Source organism: Xiphophorus couchianus, chromosome 19 (assembly GCF_001444195.1).
Source record: "Xiphophorus couchianus chromosome 19, X_couchianus-1.0, whole genome shotgun sequence".
NCBI lineage: Eukaryota > Metazoa > Chordata > Actinopteri > Cyprinodontiformes > Poeciliidae > Xiphophorus > Xiphophorus couchianus.
The window spans coordinates 23,923,942-23,940,650 of record NC_040246.1 but is presented as its reverse complement, the minus strand read 5'-3'; the positions used below and the strand labels follow the sequence as shown (position 1 = coordinate 23,940,650).

Below are 16,709 nucleotides of genomic sequence, written 5' to 3'. Positions count from 1 at the left end.
TTAATAAAATCAAATAATAAAATCACTTGAATAGAGAGCAAACAGCATCAGACAGAATAAACAGTTGTAGACGTGTTTCGATGTGAATTTGATTTGATTGGTTCCTCTGATCTGCATGGCAGACGAACCTGATGCTCTTCTTGGTGACCTTTGACTCTGAAAAAACAATTGCCAACTGGGAAAGTCCAACGTCAGGTTGCATCATTTCACCGACCCTGTATGAGCCGCTTCAGTCCAATTCCAGTCCATTTGTCTAGTCAAAGTCCCGTTCAATTGGTGAGGTGCGAATGCTAATCGACCTCTGACCTCTGATCCTCCAAATCTTGGTCTGGGTTCAGTTTGAATGTGAACGCCAAGCAGACCAGAGACCGCTCCAAAAGCAGGAAGTGGACTAAAGTGCAGGGCATTCTGGGTAAATACAACCAAAACTAACATGCTAGCCTAGCGCTAGCAGCAGAAATGGCTGCTGGTCTTTAGCCAAAGACTAAAGAGAAATCCTCCAACCGCTAAAATCTGACGCCTCCATCTTGTTTCTATTTAAGAAGGACCTGGCTGAAGCAAACAGGAAGGGCGGGACGGACCACTCTGAGTCTCTTACCTAATTTGGAAATGGGGCCATTGCACTCCAGAAGTGAAAAGGGCGCTATTTCCTATATTATCCGCAGTCTCTCGTTTTTATTTTCTTTTGAAATCTGTGATATATCTTCATCTTTATTAAGGGTTAGGGTTATAGCGACAGGGCTAGTCATGACCGAAAGAACGAGATCACGGATACAAGCGGCCGAAATGGGTTTTCTCCGTAGGGTGTCTGGGCTCTCCCTTAGAGAGAGAAGCTCAGTCATCCAGGAGAGACTCAGAGTAGAGCCGCTGCTCCTTCACAGCGAGACGAACCAGTTGAGGGGCATCTGGTCAGGATGCCTCCTGGACGCCTCCCTGGTGAGGAGTTCAGGTCCCACCAGGAGGAGGGGAAAACCCAGGACACGCTGGAGGGACGATGTCTCTCGGCTGGCCTGGGAACGCCTTGGGATTCCTCTGGAGGAGTTGGAACAAGCGGCTGGGGAGGGAAGTCTGACCCCGCGACCCGACCCCAGATAAAGCCGAAGAAAATGGATGGATGGCATAAGACTACCAACAAAAAGTCTCTTAGAATAACAACACCATAAATGTAAAAATGTGAATTTTATCTTGTATCTGTTTAACAATCCTAGTTGTAGCAACCAGATTTGTTGTTCTTTATTGACGTTTGCTCAATAAAATTTCTTATGTATACATTGTAACTGGTATTTTTATCATAGTTCATCATGTTTTTCATGTCTCCTTATTAAATGTATTCCTCCTATAATTGATGGAGATATTATTTATAACATATAAAGGTCTTGTTTATGGCATTTAATTAGCTCTACATCCTTAAGAAAATGAAAAAATATGGTGTTTTATAATTTATATTTTACGGGTCCAGTAATGCCGGAATTAATAGCAAATTCTGATTTAGTAATGTAATTATATTAGTTGTGTTACCACCCCCACACCACTAGAGGCAGTATCAGGCCAAAAAAGATGCGACTAAGGAGCAGATTTAGAAGTTCACAGAAAACTACAGAATCTGTTAAAAACTGTGAGCTGCACTGAAGTAAATAAAAGAGAGAAGTTCAAATTCATGCTGAGAGTGAAAATCCTTCCTAAAGATAAAAATATATCACAGTTTTCAAAAGAAAATAAAAAACGGGAGGCCGCGGATAATACAGTATAGTAAATAGCGCCCCCTTCACTTCTGGAGTGCAATGGTCCCATTTCCAAATAAGGCAAGACACTCACAGTGGTCCGTCCCGCCCTTCCTGTTTGCTGCAGCCGGTGAACTTGTTCCATTTGGCGAAACAGGAAGTTGCTCTCAGTGTCTTCAGAGGTTTTTGTGTCGTTTCCGTCAGTGGTTCTTGTTGCAGCGCCCCCATAGGCCAGGAAGGGAACAGGTAGCTCAAAGCAGCTAGAGATGGAAGAAATGTTTTGGTTTCTGCAGAAGTGAGTCCGGACCATCAGGAGGAAACGTCATGAAATTGGGAATCCTTTGGGATCCTCCGAATGAGCTGGAGGGTCGAGGATCTGCCACCTCTCCCACTTCCTCTCAGACAACCAGACAACATGGAAGGAAGGATAAACCTGAGACCACCTGCGACATAAATTAAAACCATCATGCAGTAAAATTTGAAATGTGATTTTATTTAATCAGTTGTGAGGTTGTAAAGTTTTCCACAGAAAATACACATGAAATTAATTGAAGGTAGATTTTTCTGGCTCAGTTTGAGGTGAGAGGGAACCGATCTTCTTCCTGTGTGCCTGTCCTCCTGCAGACTCACGTGTACATGGAAACGTAGATCCACTGGAAACAGAGAGAGCAGCATTAGAAGTTCCTTCTGCTCCACTCAGAGGAGTGAGGCTGACGTCTTCACCTCTGACTCCTGCAGGCTCATCGTTTTCCCATCAGACAGCTGCCGGAAGATCTCTGGCACAGAAACCGAGACGTTAGCAACTTTAAACCCGATTAGACATTTGATCTGGACCGGAACCGGCCGACTCACTGAACATGCAGTCCAGACGCAGGATGAGGCTGATGAAGCTCTCCAGCGTCATGTGACCAGAGGAGGCGCCGTAGCGCAGCGCCATCAGGTTCAGCATGTCGTCAGAGACTCTCATCCCTGGAAACACACAGACACAAACCGGGTCAGGATTGGGTCAGAATCGGGCCCAGCTCAGAGCCAGGTCACATGACCAGGAGGTTCTGCAGAACCTGGAGTACCTGAAGCGACGAGTGCGTTCCTGAGCTCCGTCAGCGACAGGGTTCCGGTCCGAGAAACATCAGTTTGAAAGAAAATGTCCTGACAAACAAACGTTACACGCCAATAAAACACGGAAGTTTGTGGAACAGGAACGTGGAAACACGTCTGGGTTTGAATACTTTAGGAAAGCCGTACAGCAGCTCAGAGCCAGAGTTGATGTTGTTACCTTGTAAATGATGACTTTGTTCCACAGTCGGATGAACTCACTGCTGTTCAGTCTCCCAGTTACTGACGTCTTTAAACTGATTGTAAAGGAAGAAAACATCTGACCTGCTGCTTCTCATTAAACCTGCAGAAACCTCAGAAAGCAACAAATGGGGTTTCCCACGGCTTAGTACAGGGGCCTTTTCTATTTAATATCCATTAGCTCAGGTTATAACTCAAATCTGATTAGTTACCGTGACAACGCAAATGATACACACCTCTACCTTACAATGTCACCAGGTGACCTTTGACCCCATCCAATCACTGAACAGACAACAGATCAATGTCTGAAGGTGACAAAACTTTCTCCGGCTGAACAGAAACTGAAGTTATCTTCGGACCTAAAGAGGAACGCTCTAGAGTTACAGATCTAGAGTTACAGATCTAGAGTTAACACAGTTTCAGTTCTTCCAGCTGGAAACTAGAGATCTGGCTGACCTCTGACCTCTGCCCTGACCCTCCATTGCCACTTAAAGCTGGTTCCAAAGTGGGTCTTCTAGCAGCTGCAGAACATTTCCAGAACCAGAGGCCTAAAGTCTCAGATCAGAGGAGCTCATCCAGGCGTCTAGTGGCGTTGATTCCTGCAGATCTGTGACCCGGTGGAGCAGCGTGTTGTAAGTTCACCATGGAATTTGTTGGATTGTGTGTGAAAAAACAAAATGAACAAACTGAATTAACAACTGCAGCAGCGTCTTCACAGGTCCTGGTTCTGACTTGGTTCCCGGCCTACTTCCTGCTGTCAGACGGGTTCTGTTCACATCATTTCATGAGGTTAGAGGTCAGGCAGCTCTCAGGTCTGGGTGTTACTATGGCAACTCAACAGAAACAGTTTGGTTGTTTTTCTCTTATTAAATAAAATGTTCATTTAAAAGCTGCTTTTTGTGTTTACTCCATTTGACGTTAGCGTCTGACGTTAGCAAAGGAGAACCCTGCCAAGACGGGCTGGGCGGTTCTGAACATGGCAGCAGGATACGTCCATGAGGGCCACCATGCACCGACAGGCGTCGATGCTGAAACCTCCGGACTTCAGGTCTCCTGCAGATCCAAGCGCAAAGCGTTAGCATAGCAGCGATGGCAGTGATCGTTAGCAGCATCAGTTAGCAGCTTTAGCAGCGATAGTTAGCAGCAATAGTTAACAGCGACAGTTAGCAGAGTTAGCAGCAGCGTTAGCAGTGGTAGTTAGCAGCGACAGTTAGCAGCGATACTTAGCAGCAACAGTTAGCAACGATAGTTAGCAGAGTTAGCAGCAACAGTTAGCAACGATAGTTAGCAGAGTTAGCAGCAACAGTTAGCAGCAATAGTTAGGAGCAATAGTTAGCAGCAACTGTTAGCAGCAACAGTTAGCAGCAACAGTTAGAAACATCAGTTAGCAGCAATAGTAAGCAGCGATAGTTAGCAGAGTTAGCAGCAACAGTTAGCAGCAATAATTAGCAGCAACTGTTAGCAGCAACAGTTAGAAACATCAGTTAGCAGCAATAGTTAGCAGCGATAGTTAGCAGAGTTAGCAGTGACAGTTAGCAGCGGTAGTTAGCAGCAACAGTTAGCAGCGATAGTTAGCAGAGTTAGCAGCAACAGTTAGCAGCAATAGTTAGCAGCAACTGTTAGCAGCAACAGTTAGAAACATCAGTTAGCAGCGACAGTTAGCAGCGATAGTTAGCAACATCAGTTAGCAGCAACAGTTAGCAGCGATAGTTAGCAGCAACAGTTAGCAGCAACAGTTAGCAGCGATAGTTAGCAACATCAATTAGCAGCAATAGTTAGCAGCGACAGTTAGCAGCGATAGTTAGCAGCAACAGTTAGCAGCAACAGTTAGCAGCAACAGTTAGCAGCAACAGTTAGCAGCGATAGTTAGCAGCGACAGTTAGCAGTGATAGTTAGCAACATCAGTTAGCAGCAATAGTTAGCAGCGATAGTTAGCAGCGACAGTTAGCAGCGATATTTAGCAACATCAGTTAGCAGTGACAGTTAGCAGCGATAGTTAGCAGCGATAGTTAGCGACATCAGTTAGCAGCGATAGTTAGCAGCGACAGTTAGCAGCGACAGCTAGCAGTGATAGTTAGCAACATCAGTTAGCAGCAATAGTTAGCAGCGATAGTTAGCAGCGACAGTTAGCAGCGATATTTAGCAACATCAGTTAGCAGCAACAGTTAGCAGCGATAGTTAGCAGCAACAGTTAGCAGCAACAGTTAGCAGCGATAGTTAGCAACATCAATTAGCAGCAATAGTTAGCAGCGACAGTTAGCAGCGATAGTTAGCAGCAACAGTTAGCAGCAACAGTTAGCAGCGATAGTTAGCAACATCAGTTAGCAGCGATAGTTAGCAGCGACAGTTAGCAGCGACAGTTAGCAGTGATAGTTAGCAACATCAGTTAGCAGCAATAGTTAGCAGCGATAGTTAGCAGCGACAGTTAGCAGCGATATTTAGCAACATCAGTTAGCAGTGACAGTTAGCAGCGATAGTTAGCAACATCAGTTAGCAGCGATAGTTAGCAGCGACAGTTAGCAGCGACAGTTAGCAGTGATAGTTAGCAACATCAGTTAGCAGCAATAGTTAGCAGCGATAGTTAGCAGCGACAGTTAGCAGCGATATTTAGCAACATCAGTTAGCAGTGACAGTTAGCAGCGATAGTTAGCAACATCAGTTAGCAGCGATAGTTAGCAGCGACAGTTAGCAGTGATAGTTAGCAACATCAGTTAGCAGCAATAGTTAGCAGCGATAGTTAGCAGCGACAGTTAGCAGCAACATTTAGCAGCGATAGCTGCTCAAGTTGATGATCACTGAAGGATTTCGCGGTCTGGACCTTTCAGAAGGTTCTCGTTTAGGATTCTCTGGAGCTGCTCTGCATCCATCTCTTCATACTGCAGGAAACAAACGACACTCAGCTGATGTTTCTAACCCGGCGTTTCTGCAATCCGTCTCTAAAAACTCAGAACTGTTTACCTGCGTCTGGATTAAACTAGCGGTGGGACTCATTAAATTGTTTGAGTTAATTGCAGGGTCTGTAATTAATCATATCAACATTTTCAACTCAAAACCCCTTTATACACATAAATTATTGAAAAAAATAACATTTATGGTTTTTAATCTTCAGGTTCTTCAACCACCACATTGGAGTAAAACGTTCATCTTTCCTGAGTTTCAGGAACTCCAGATCATTCATGGAGCTTCTGCAGAAATGTGGACTGTAGACGCTGACATTAGCTTTAGCTGCTACATGTTTAGCATAGAGATGCTATTTTAGACCAGAATAGCTTTGCTGATAGGCTAACTCCTTTTAGCCCAATTTGAATGGAGAGTTTTGTCTTTTTCAGCGTCCAATCAGATTGTTTAGAAGCAGATAAATGCTCAAAACAGCAGCTATGTTGTCCATTGCTGCCTTTAACGTTATGTTGAAATATTTAACTCATATAAAAACCCTGTAATTAATTAATTGAAGTTAAAGTACTAAAGTTCTGGTCTTGGTCTAAATAAATGTTGATAAACGTACCTTGTCTGAATGTTGACGGAAGAAAGCGTTCTTATTTTCATCCTCCGGTCTGTTCTTCACCTTCATCGCCTGAAAACACATCGGCCATGTTTGAATTCAGTCAATGCCTCGTCAGCCAGACATGATCTGTGATGATGTGATCTGGTACCTCTGGAACCGGTTCTGGAGAGCGCTCACCAGAGTTCTCACTGTGAGCAAAAACATTCACACAAAGTGTCTTTACAAACAAACACTCCTTATTCCAGAGTAGAAGCTGAGCGTCCGTCCATAACAGACGTAGGACAGGACGACCGTGTTGATGATGCAGAGACGTACTAGCAGCGGGTCTCGGTCTTGGACAGGATGGTCAGGAGGAAGGACGCCGTCTCGTTGGGATGGAAGGTGGACGGGACGATCATGTAGTCTCCAGGCTTCAGCGTCAGCAGCTCCATCACTTCCCGAGCGTTCATGAAGGTCTTCGTTTGGGCGACGGGTTGTTGAGAGCTGAAGAACGAGGCCGTGAATTTCCCCCTGTGTGCCCGATGCTGTGGCAACACAGAACGTCTCAGGTCTCCAACACTGATTTATTAAATATGAAATGAATGTTGAAACTGTGAAAATATGTCTTACCTGTTCTTTCACCTGGAAGCAAATCAGATGAAAAGAAATCAGCTTATATTTAGACATGAAACAAACAACCTTATGCTTACCTGCAGGGTGCCAACAGAGAACCACGATGGATTTATGTCTCCTGTATATTCATAGGATGCTGAGCTGTTATTTACTCACAGGGAACCGTTGGTGGCGGGTTCAGGGTGTCTACAAGTAGTGTTGTAGAACTGGAGACCGGTCTCGGTCTTGGGCGTTGAGGATTTTATTTCAAGACTCGTCAAAACCACAACTGTAAAATTATCACTAAATTGTCAGCAAACTGTCCAGTTTATTTGTTGTCGCATGTACGGGACAACGCTGTGACCAAAAGTCTGCAATACAGTGATGTTACATTCATGAACGATCTGATTTTACTAAACGGGTCTTTACTAAGAACGATGGGACTGGAGCCTCACCGAGAGCCGCTCTTTGTTCTTGTGATGCTCTGGTATTCTGCAGTAGCTATGATCATTTTATTTAATTATATACATTGATATTTATTAGTAAATAAATAAAACCCAAGAACTTAAGAGCAACAGAGCATGCTCATTGCTCTCTGACTGTTTCCGTCTCCTGTCAGATGTTACAGCTCTGAGCTGCTGGGCTTCATGCAGCAGGAGAGAAAGTCGGTCGCCTTGTGCTTGGTTCCTTCTGGCTTGTTGCGCCTTGCACGGTGTTCATAGATGAACGCCGTTTACCGTTGGGGAACGGCGTTCATCCTCCGTTTAATGTGCAGACAGTGGTGGTTTCTGACATGGGCCATATGGGCAACCGCCCAGGGCGCCGTCTTTTTGGGACAGCAAAGGAACAGAGATGGAAGCAAGGCAGAATGAAGAAGAGTTTTTATTGGTAATGATACAGGTTAAATTTATTTCAGCTCTAAGTATTTAATATCTAGGTGTTTTTATGGGAATGTGAATCTTTCAGATCAATTGGAGAAGCAATTTTGATCATATTTCACATTTTATTGGGTCGTGTAGCGCGGGGCGCTGGTCTTGGTCTCAGGTCAGGTGGTCCTGACTACAACACCATCTACAAGTTCACCTGGTGGAGCCCTAAAGGGCTCCCAGGGTCCCAAATGTTTCCCAACATGGTGCTCCAACCTGGTTCACACAGCGAGATTTCTCTACACTTTTCCCCTGATCATCGAGATGCTGTGAAGATGATTTTCGGAGAATTGCAGTGTAATAATTAGAGTAATCTGCTGGATACCTACTGAACAGCAGTTTGGTAAATCACAGATTTCCTGACTTCTGGGGACCACCAGCAGGAAACATGCAGGTTACTGTCTGAGGAACCTGCAGTGCTTTTGGTTGTGAATCGGCCTTCATTTTTAAGAAAAGCCAGAGGAAATGCTTCCTGTGTGCAGCAGGATTCAGTCTCAGACTCGACATGTGGAGGAAAACTAACTCAGTGGATTTACTGGTGTGTGTGTTACATGTTCCTCTGATAAACTGGATTCTATGGTGCAGAACCAGCCTCCTCCTCCATGCTCACAGCTTAAACTGTTCCTGTTTGGTGCAACTGAAACACAGCACTGACCCAGATCTGACCCAGTCAGTAGGAGGACTCCTGGTGTCAAACGGCTGAGATTTACCTGAAATATGGAGAAGCCGATGTGGAGGTTCTGGACCAGGTGTCGGTTCCTCTTGTCAGGTTTTTGCATCAGAGACACCAGGATGTTTTTCTCAGCCTTCTCGCCACACAGCTTGACTCGGTACTGCGGATTGGTCCAGAAGCTGTCTGCAGACAGAGGTCAGGCTTCTCAGCAAGGAATGGACAACTAAAGCCAAGAGGCTGCATGAACTGGGTTAGTGAGAAGAAATCTGTCAGATTTTCTGCCTTGCATCGTGCTGGGGTCCGGTTCAGGGTTCAGGGTTCAGGGTTCAGGGTTCAGAGCTACGCTGCGGTGCGCAGCACTCCATCAGCCAGAGTTCAGGGGAACCTTCTTCATGCTGTACTATGTACTTTCGGTCATAAAGGTCTGACATTATTTAACTTGTTTTGTCTTCATATGTTTGTCTTACTGGGAAACAGGATCAGTTTCCGGAAAGCTGCAGTTTTTATTGACAGAAGACTTTCTGTTTTCTGATGTTGAAACAATGTGTCATAAACTTCTACCTGCTCTTATCAGAAACAAGTTTACTGAAGTTCATGTTTGAATTTTAAGAATTAATCATTAAAACTGAAACTGAAAACTTGGACTGAGATCTTTTCTGTTGGACTCCTGCTGAACCTTGTGCAGGTTTTCAGTCCAAAGTGACGCCTTCCAGTTCGGCTTCATCCAGCTGCCTTCATGTGACCGACCAGAGCAGAGACGCCGCTTCGCCCTGATTTACATCCCAACATCTTCCCATCAACTGACCAGTTTTCAAAACTCCAGTTTGGATGGATTATGTAAGAGAAAAGTTGCTGCTTCCTTCTACATATCTATCTTTACTTTTATTCTAAGCAGTTGGTTTTCCCTGGAATATTTTTAATTCACATATTTGACTGTAAAACCTCCAAACAGTTTTGGTTTTGTCCACACTGAGCCTTTCAGCCTTTCCTCTGTTGGATTTACTGGAAAGATTGCTTACATTGTTTAAAGCATTTTGGTATTTTCTGCAGCAGTTGTAATCGATTACCTTTGTAATTCATGCAGCCTCCAGCCGTTGTTCCCGCCACCCACCGGCCCTCCGCCACAGAGGTCGTCCACTGGGAAGACGAGTCTTCGTCCAGGAAGTTCGGGTTCAGACCACAGATGTCAAGATCTGTGAAGAACTTGGAGAAGTCCTCCAGTGTCATCCTGTCATCATTAATGATGTCAAATAAAACGTCAACTTTAAGCTTTTAGGGGAAATAAAACGAGACGTCTGGATAACTAATTTAACTGAGTTCACTCACCAAAACTCTCCGTCGTCGACCACTGAAAGGCATTTCTCTCGATCTTGGGAGCTCACGGTTTGCCACAGAGACGAGCTGTAGGGACAGTAGCGGTCGTTAACTGTTTGCATCATTATTTAACATCAGATGAATGAACCATCCTCAGCTGCAGAGCCATTTATCATGAATCAGAGATGAAGTTCTTCACCGGTCGCTCCAGTCTCCGTTCCACTCTCCTTTTCCCCAGGGATTCCACAGACGCAGCATCTTCACCGGCTTCCCTCTGCTCATCATCTGACCAGCAACACACACCGTCAGCAACAGCCATGTTTATTACAACCATGCCTGCTGGTGGGAGCCTTCACCTGGACGACGCCAGTCACAGTGTAGGCATGGCCCTGGACTAGGCCGTTGGGAGACAAAGTCAACGAGGATGACTCCTACAGATGCAAAACAAGAATTCATGTTTCTGACAGCAGTAGATGCTGCAAATCCAATGGTGGTTTATTCAACCCATTCCAATTAGATGTTAGTAGAAAACTAATAAAGAAACTAGAAAAAAGCTTTCTAGGTTTTTAATGATCCTTTATAGATAAACTGGCATTCCTTGAGGTGAACGTCATGAGAAAATGGAGGACAGATTTCTTCGTACCCCTTGTGGCGTACTACAGCTGAGCAGAGCGCTAAAGTTCCCGGCTCTGGACATCAGCCCCCACAGGTCTGGAGGAGGATCCGACAGCTGGATGCTCATGTGGACGCCTCCAGTGAAGTCCATCATGGCCTCTGCAGGAGTCCCAGCATTCATGTCGGTGTAGGAGCCACACACCCTGATGGAGGAAGGCATGAACGTTAACACACAGACCACAGAGAGGAAGCTGCTGAACACCAGCGGTCCGAGTGTACTTGGCATATGCTTTCTCCAGCAGGGCGGGCCAGAACTCGTTCTGTTTCTTGGAATGAACGAAGATCAGGCTGCCGTTGATGGTTGGCAGCTTGTCATCAATCACGACGTCCACCCACTTCCCAAATCTCCAGAACTAAACAGAGGAAAAACTTTCTGTTATCCCAGAGAACCAACTGCCAAATACACATTTGTGTTCAGAAGTTTACATACGCCTATCATGGTGACTACGGTCAGAACAATCGGAGGTTCTAATGCTTTCTGTTTGAACCCTTTATTTCCTCCATAGTTTTCCTCACTTACAGGTTTGGATGTTCAGGAACAATCCAGACTACGAGCTGCTGCTCCTCTGTTCAGAGGAAACAAAGACTGAACAATTACAGATTGTTCAGTCTTGTAGATCTCAATTGTAGATCTCAATGAAAAGTCAGGCATGGTGGTGGCAGTGTCATCCTGTGGGAGTGTTTCATTAGCAGCAGTCCTCTGCATCGTACAAATTGTAGATCTCAATGAAAAGTCAGGCATGGTGGTGGCAGTGTCATCCTGTGGGAGTGTTTCATTAGCAGCAGTCCTCTGCATCGTACAAAACGACTAACGAAGGAGGTCAGGCTCCAGATTTAGTTCCAACCTGGACCCAGTTGGACAACGATCCCAAACACACGTTACGGTTCTGGTTCCCAACGCTCCGACCTCAACGGACTTCAGCGCCAGGAAACCAAGCCGGGGTCAAATATCCACCATGTTACTCAGCCAAATGCAGAACCTTCTGCCTGTGGGGAAGTTGAACCTACAACCCTGTATGAAACTGGATGAGGAAATATGCAGACGGAACCAGAGTGAAGAAAAACCCACGGACTTCATCAGACTGCAGCGGAACTGAGAAGAATGAATGAATAAATGAATGAAATTAATAAAATTAAAATGAGCTCAATAAGTTCAGTTTGGACAACGGTCGTTAAAGACACGTTTCCCTCAAATATCAATGAAAATCTGGGGATTTTGCCAGTTTGCCCTGTCCAAGTTGAAATATTAATATTGAGAATCATCATAATCCATTTTAATTATTGTTCTTTTGTTTATTTTAAATGTTTTACAGCTCCATTGTGGAATGTTCTTGATAGTAATTATTAGATTAGTTGACGATGGTCTCAAAATGACAGCTATGCTGCTGCTGGCAATAATTTCTGGGACAGTAAATTGAGTTATTGCGGCGCAGACAGAAGAGACCAAGCCAGGTCGGAACGGCTCCATCCAGGACGTTACGGATCATCGAGTGTCACTCAGAAAGCCACACCGACGGCCTGGCAGGACGAGCGCTTGTAAAAACCGCTGCCAGGCCTGTTTCCATGGAGACGGACGTGTTTTACCCTGAAATGAAACAGGCCGCAGTAGTTCTCATCAAAGTCTTGTTCCTGAGGGACGACCTGCTGGAGGATTTGATCCTGGAACGTCAGCGCTCCGATCGACGCCAGAAACCAGCAGTTTCCTGCTCAGAGAAACAAACAAGTTACCAGGAAATCCGATGGAACGGCGTACAACAGGAACGGCGGCCTCACCCAGAACTCCTTGACCGAAGTCAAACCTGGAGAACCCTTGCAGGACGAAGGACGGGTTCTGAGCAATTCTCTGCAAGAAGCAACAAGTCAACCAGATTCTCATCTGACACCTGCAGCGTCTGATCAACCTAATCCGAAACCACTCACCGCTGGCCGGAGCCAGACGACCCGGGCCAGGTCCGAGGGGCTCAGGACTCCCTGTCCGATGGACTTGCTGTCAGGAGGGAACATGTCGTCAATGAACTTGAGCCGCCTGCCGACACAGAACTCCTTCAGCTGCCGGAAGTCCTGTCCGAAGAGTCGGCCGGGACAGCAGGCGTGGCCGAAGCCGTCCCGGCGCTGGCGGGCCTCCATGATGCTCAGACAGGCTCCTGGAGGCGGCATGGCTGCGGGCCGACGGCTGGGCTCGTTACAGGTCAAAGGTCGCCGGACTCCGAGTCAAGGCGAGGCCTAGTTAACCTAAAGCTCCAGTAAAAAGCTTTATAGGAGATGAGAGTAAAAGAAAACAGCAAAACTCAGAGCTGGTTCATCAGTTCAGCAACAAGCTGTAACCATGTGCTGCTGTGGTGGAGAAAGTACTCAAACAATGTACTTAAGTAAAAGTAAAAGTACCACATTAACATTTTTACTTGAGTAAAAGTAAAAAAGTACGGGCTTTTAAAAATACTTAAGTATTAAAGTAAAAGTACTTGCTGAATGCATTACCTAATCGCTAATACAATATCATTAAGTGTATCCATCGTATTTAATTTTAATACATCATAAATGTTGCATTTTAATGAACAATGACAGATAAAGCATGTTGTTGTTATTGTGTTTACTCTGTAACATATTTAGACTTAGATATGTGATTCTATGGATCATAATTTCAGGGATGGAAACATTTTGTCTCCTGTTCTAACATAGAATAAACTTCACTTTTTTGCCACTAGTGGCATTTATTTTGAAAGAAATCCATCAGAAAGGGGATGGAAAGAAGGTGGAGGAGGACATGCAACCAAGGCAGCAGTGTCGTAGTCAAGGCCACCGAACCCGAGACCAAAACGCCGCGCTACATGACTCTATAAAATTAAGTGCACTTATAAAAATTGCTTCTCAAATTGATCTGAAAAATCCACGTTCCCATAAAAACACCGAGATATTAAATACTTAGAGCTGAAATAAATGTAACCAGCATCATTATCAATTCAAACTCTTCTTCATTCTGCTTTGCTTCCATCTCTGTGCTCTGCAGAGGTTTCCTGCCACCCCTAAAAAGATAACGCCCTGGGCGGCTGCCCACGCCAGAAACCACCACCGTCTGCACCATTAAACATAGAAACTAAGACAATGTATTAACGGTAAACAATGCTCAACTATGAACACTGTCCACGGCGCAACAAGCAAGAAGTAACAAGCAGAAGGAAGTGACTGTTGTCACCGTCTGCCACCATGACAGGAGACGAACTCGACCAAAGAGCAACGAGCAGCTCTGCGTTCTTACGTTCTTGTTTTATTTACTCGCCAATTAAATAAATCCATATATATTTCAATTACACAAAATAATAATAGCTACTGCAGTGTACAGTATCACAAGAACAAAGAGCGGCTCAGTCTTATTGGACTTAGTAAAGATCCGTTCAGAAGAATCGGATCGTTCATGAATGTTATATCTCTATATTGTAGACTTTGGTCACAGTGTTGCCCCATATATGCGACACCTCAGTCAGTCAACACCTCACAATAATTCAGCGCGTGAGAGACAACTTTTATTCATATGAGTCTCTGTACAGCTAGCTTTGCTAACATCATGTTAGCTTATCTTTCTTTTAGCTTCCCTTCCAAGTGACAATAAAAGTTGGACGAAGCGCTGCTGATTTTACATGTCGCTAAATCTGATGATTTATGTAGCAGATTTCTGTTACTGACTGACAGAATCTTCTCCCGCTCAGAGGAACCACTGCGCATGTCTGCAGGAGGCGATGGGAGACAACAGAATCAGGAAGTCACGTTACTGATGGGATTTTACGGCGCCACGTTCAGGCCCTGAACTTCACATCTTAACGGAAAAAAGCTCAATGCGACTCGGATGTAACGAGTAACGCGACGGTTTTGTAGAAATATAGTGAAGTAGAAAGTACAGATACTTACTGTAAAATGTAGTGGAGTAAAATTCGAAAGTATCCAGTATTAAATCTACTTAAGTAAAGTACAGATACAAGAAAATTGCACTTAAGTGCAGTAACAAAGTACTTTTACTTTGTTACTTCCCACCACTGGTAACTAGTAACTAGTTACCCCCCACCAGTGGAGACATTCAGGACTGCAGGTCCAGTTTCATATTCCACTTGATTTCCCAGAGAACAGCGTTTCGGTTCTGCAGTTTTCTACAGCAGAACCGTCTTTATCCTCTCGTCTTTCTAAACCTTTTTCCTTTCAGGTGAAACTTTGTTGAGCTCCTCATGTTTCCTCCAGACTCTGACCTTCATTCCTAAATAAAATCCAAGGTTTCCTTTCATCTGAATTTCCCTTTGGGAAAGGAGGACTTTGGAGCCCGACAGTCCGGTCCGTTCTCTCCGGCCCGGTTCTGATGTATCTGCTTCAGAAGCCATTTAGCATAAAGATGGCTGGAGTCCAGCTGCTGGAATGTCTTCCCATTAACGTACTTGGATGAAGCATTCTGCGCAGTTAGTGTCTTTAGCATTGACCTACTGTCTGGTCAAAAACAGCGGACAACAGGATTTAACTAGGCCAACAGGTTGGATCCTACAATTGGATCAGGTGGTGCAATGAGGAGCTTCTCATTTCTTACACACATCCTGTGTTTGATCTTTGGCATCAAGCAGAAGAATCGTCTACAAAAACTCCTAAAACCGGGTTAAGAAAAGTCCAAGGTTGAAATACAACAGGAAGGAAAGTGGGAAGCATAGAAAACCCAAACTAGAACTCAGGAATGGAAATAAAAGCATGTCCACACCATGTGAAGGAACTGGAGAGACAAAGACTGAACAGCTCACCAATCAGTGAGAAAAACGCTGATTGGTGAGCCTATTAAGGGGTTTACCCATCATGCCTAGCGCCTCCTGTACCTGTCTGCCATGTGGTTCTTACAGGAACGCAGAAATCACCCGGAGAAAGCGAAGAATCATCAAGGAGTCTCAGCATGTCACAGCGTCAGCTCCTCAGATGAAACTAAACATGTAAATAAGATTCCTGCGGCTAGCCGCTAGCAGCTAGCCGCTGCTGTGTGTCCTGCACTGAGAACCGGAGCAGAGACAAGTTAGAGCTCACCTTGGAGGCTGAGAGCGCGCAGGAGAGCTGAGACTTTAGGTCTGAAGCAACAGAGAAATGTTGTGAGCCACACCTGGAGGCACCTGCAGCCGACTGCGGCTTCCTGGCTGACGAGCCAACAGGTGAACCTGCTGCTGCGTTTATGACTTTCTGACAGGTAGAGCAGCAGCTCGCCTGTCAATAATTACCTGGATAATCAAAGCAGTTGGAGCAGCAGAGAGGTGACCCTGAACCGTTTCCTTACAGAAACACTTTGCCACCCTGCTGTGAGTTTAACAGCTCTGAACTGTTTGACAGCATCACAACATTCAGTGGTTTCATAAAGTCTCTGGCTTCGCTTCTCCTGGTGTCTGCTGTTCAGTTTTCATAAAGCTGCAGAAGCAAACAGCCGCGCCTTCCTGCTTCATGTTCAGCTCTTCCAGAGTTACTGAGGAATCTGGGTTTGGCCTGATCTCCCACAGAAACACCTCTGTGCTGGTTCTGGTTCTTGTCGCTGGTTTATTCCAGCCGTCTCTCTGAACTCGGCTTGTTGGACCACAAAACTCTTCTGAGTTTTACAGACGCCTCAGTAAAATTCCCTTTTAAAGCCTCCAAAATGACTTCCGGTTTGGCGATGTAGGAGAGGGAAGCAGGGTGAAGGAGCTCCCGGCCAACTTTCTTTAAATTACTTTAGAACAGGAGTTATACACTTCTATTAAGCACCGGACCGATAGAAGCACCGTCTCTGAACCTGGCGACGTTATAATGGCCAGTGATAATACTAAACAAAAGCTTTCTACTTCAACCAGGCGAACGACTAGCCTAGCTAGCAAGGTAGCCTCAATGGCCGCGGCCTCCTCCGACGGCGAACCACCTGGCGATAGTAAATGCGGAGATCCCGTTTCCATGTCCCAACTGGTCACGGAACTATCCAAGCAGCGGAACAACTTTAAAGAGGATGTGGCCACATTAATTCAAGAGTCAAT

At 45.2% G+C, this 16,709-nt stretch overlaps 1 protein-coding gene across 2 annotated transcripts; it reads right to left on the bottom strand.

The window, feature by feature from the left end:
- Window positions 1-2,193: 2,193 nt before the first annotated feature.
- On the bottom strand, window positions 2,194-15,876 carry LOC114134374 (calpain-8-like). 2 transcript variants are annotated; one of them, XM_028000968.1, is made up of 22 exons: window positions 15,745-15,876; window positions 12,622-12,952; window positions 12,475-12,544; window positions 12,286-12,404; window positions 10,921-11,054; window positions 10,670-10,844; window positions 10,383-10,457; window positions 10,226-10,311; window positions 10,039-10,113; window positions 9,780-9,940; window positions 8,750-8,895; window positions 7,132-7,143; window positions 6,838-7,046; window positions 6,671-6,710; window positions 6,523-6,591; window positions 5,836-5,893; window positions 4,009-4,070; window positions 2,998-3,066; window positions 2,792-2,870; window positions 2,574-2,690; window positions 2,445-2,497; window positions 2,194-2,374 (listed from the first exon to the last, which is right to left on the bottom strand). In XM_028000968.1, the coding sequence occupies exons 2-22, from the start codon at window positions 12,856-12,858 to the stop codon at window positions 2,348-2,350; spliced, it is 2,073 nt and encodes a 690-aa protein (XP_027856769.1). In that variant the 5' UTR covers window positions 12,859-12,952; window positions 15,745-15,876; the 3' UTR covers window positions 2,194-2,347. The 2 variants fall into 2 exon arrangements, with proteins under 2 accessions (XP_027856769.1, XP_027856770.1); XM_028000969.1 differs by lacking the exon at window positions 15,745-15,876 and adding an exon at window positions 15,543-15,738.
- Window positions 15,877-16,709: the final 833 nt, after the last annotated feature.

What these genes read in the sequence shown, in the direction of transcription:
- LOC114134374 (XM_028000968.1), bottom strand. Translation starts at nt 12,858, where the DNA reads ATGCCGCCTCCAGGAGCCTGTCTGAGCATCATGGAGGCCCGCCAGCGC. An exon ending in ACAAAGTCATCATTTACAAG is followed by an intron (nt 2,871 to 2,997) that starts GTAACAACATCA and finishes TTTGTTTGTCAG; the next exon opens with GACATTTTCTTTCAAACTGA. An exon ending in GCGTCTGGACTGCATGTTCA is followed by an intron (nt 2,498 to 2,573) that starts GTGAGTCGGCCG and finishes TTTCTGTGCCAG; the next exon opens with AGATCTTCCGGCAGCTGTCT.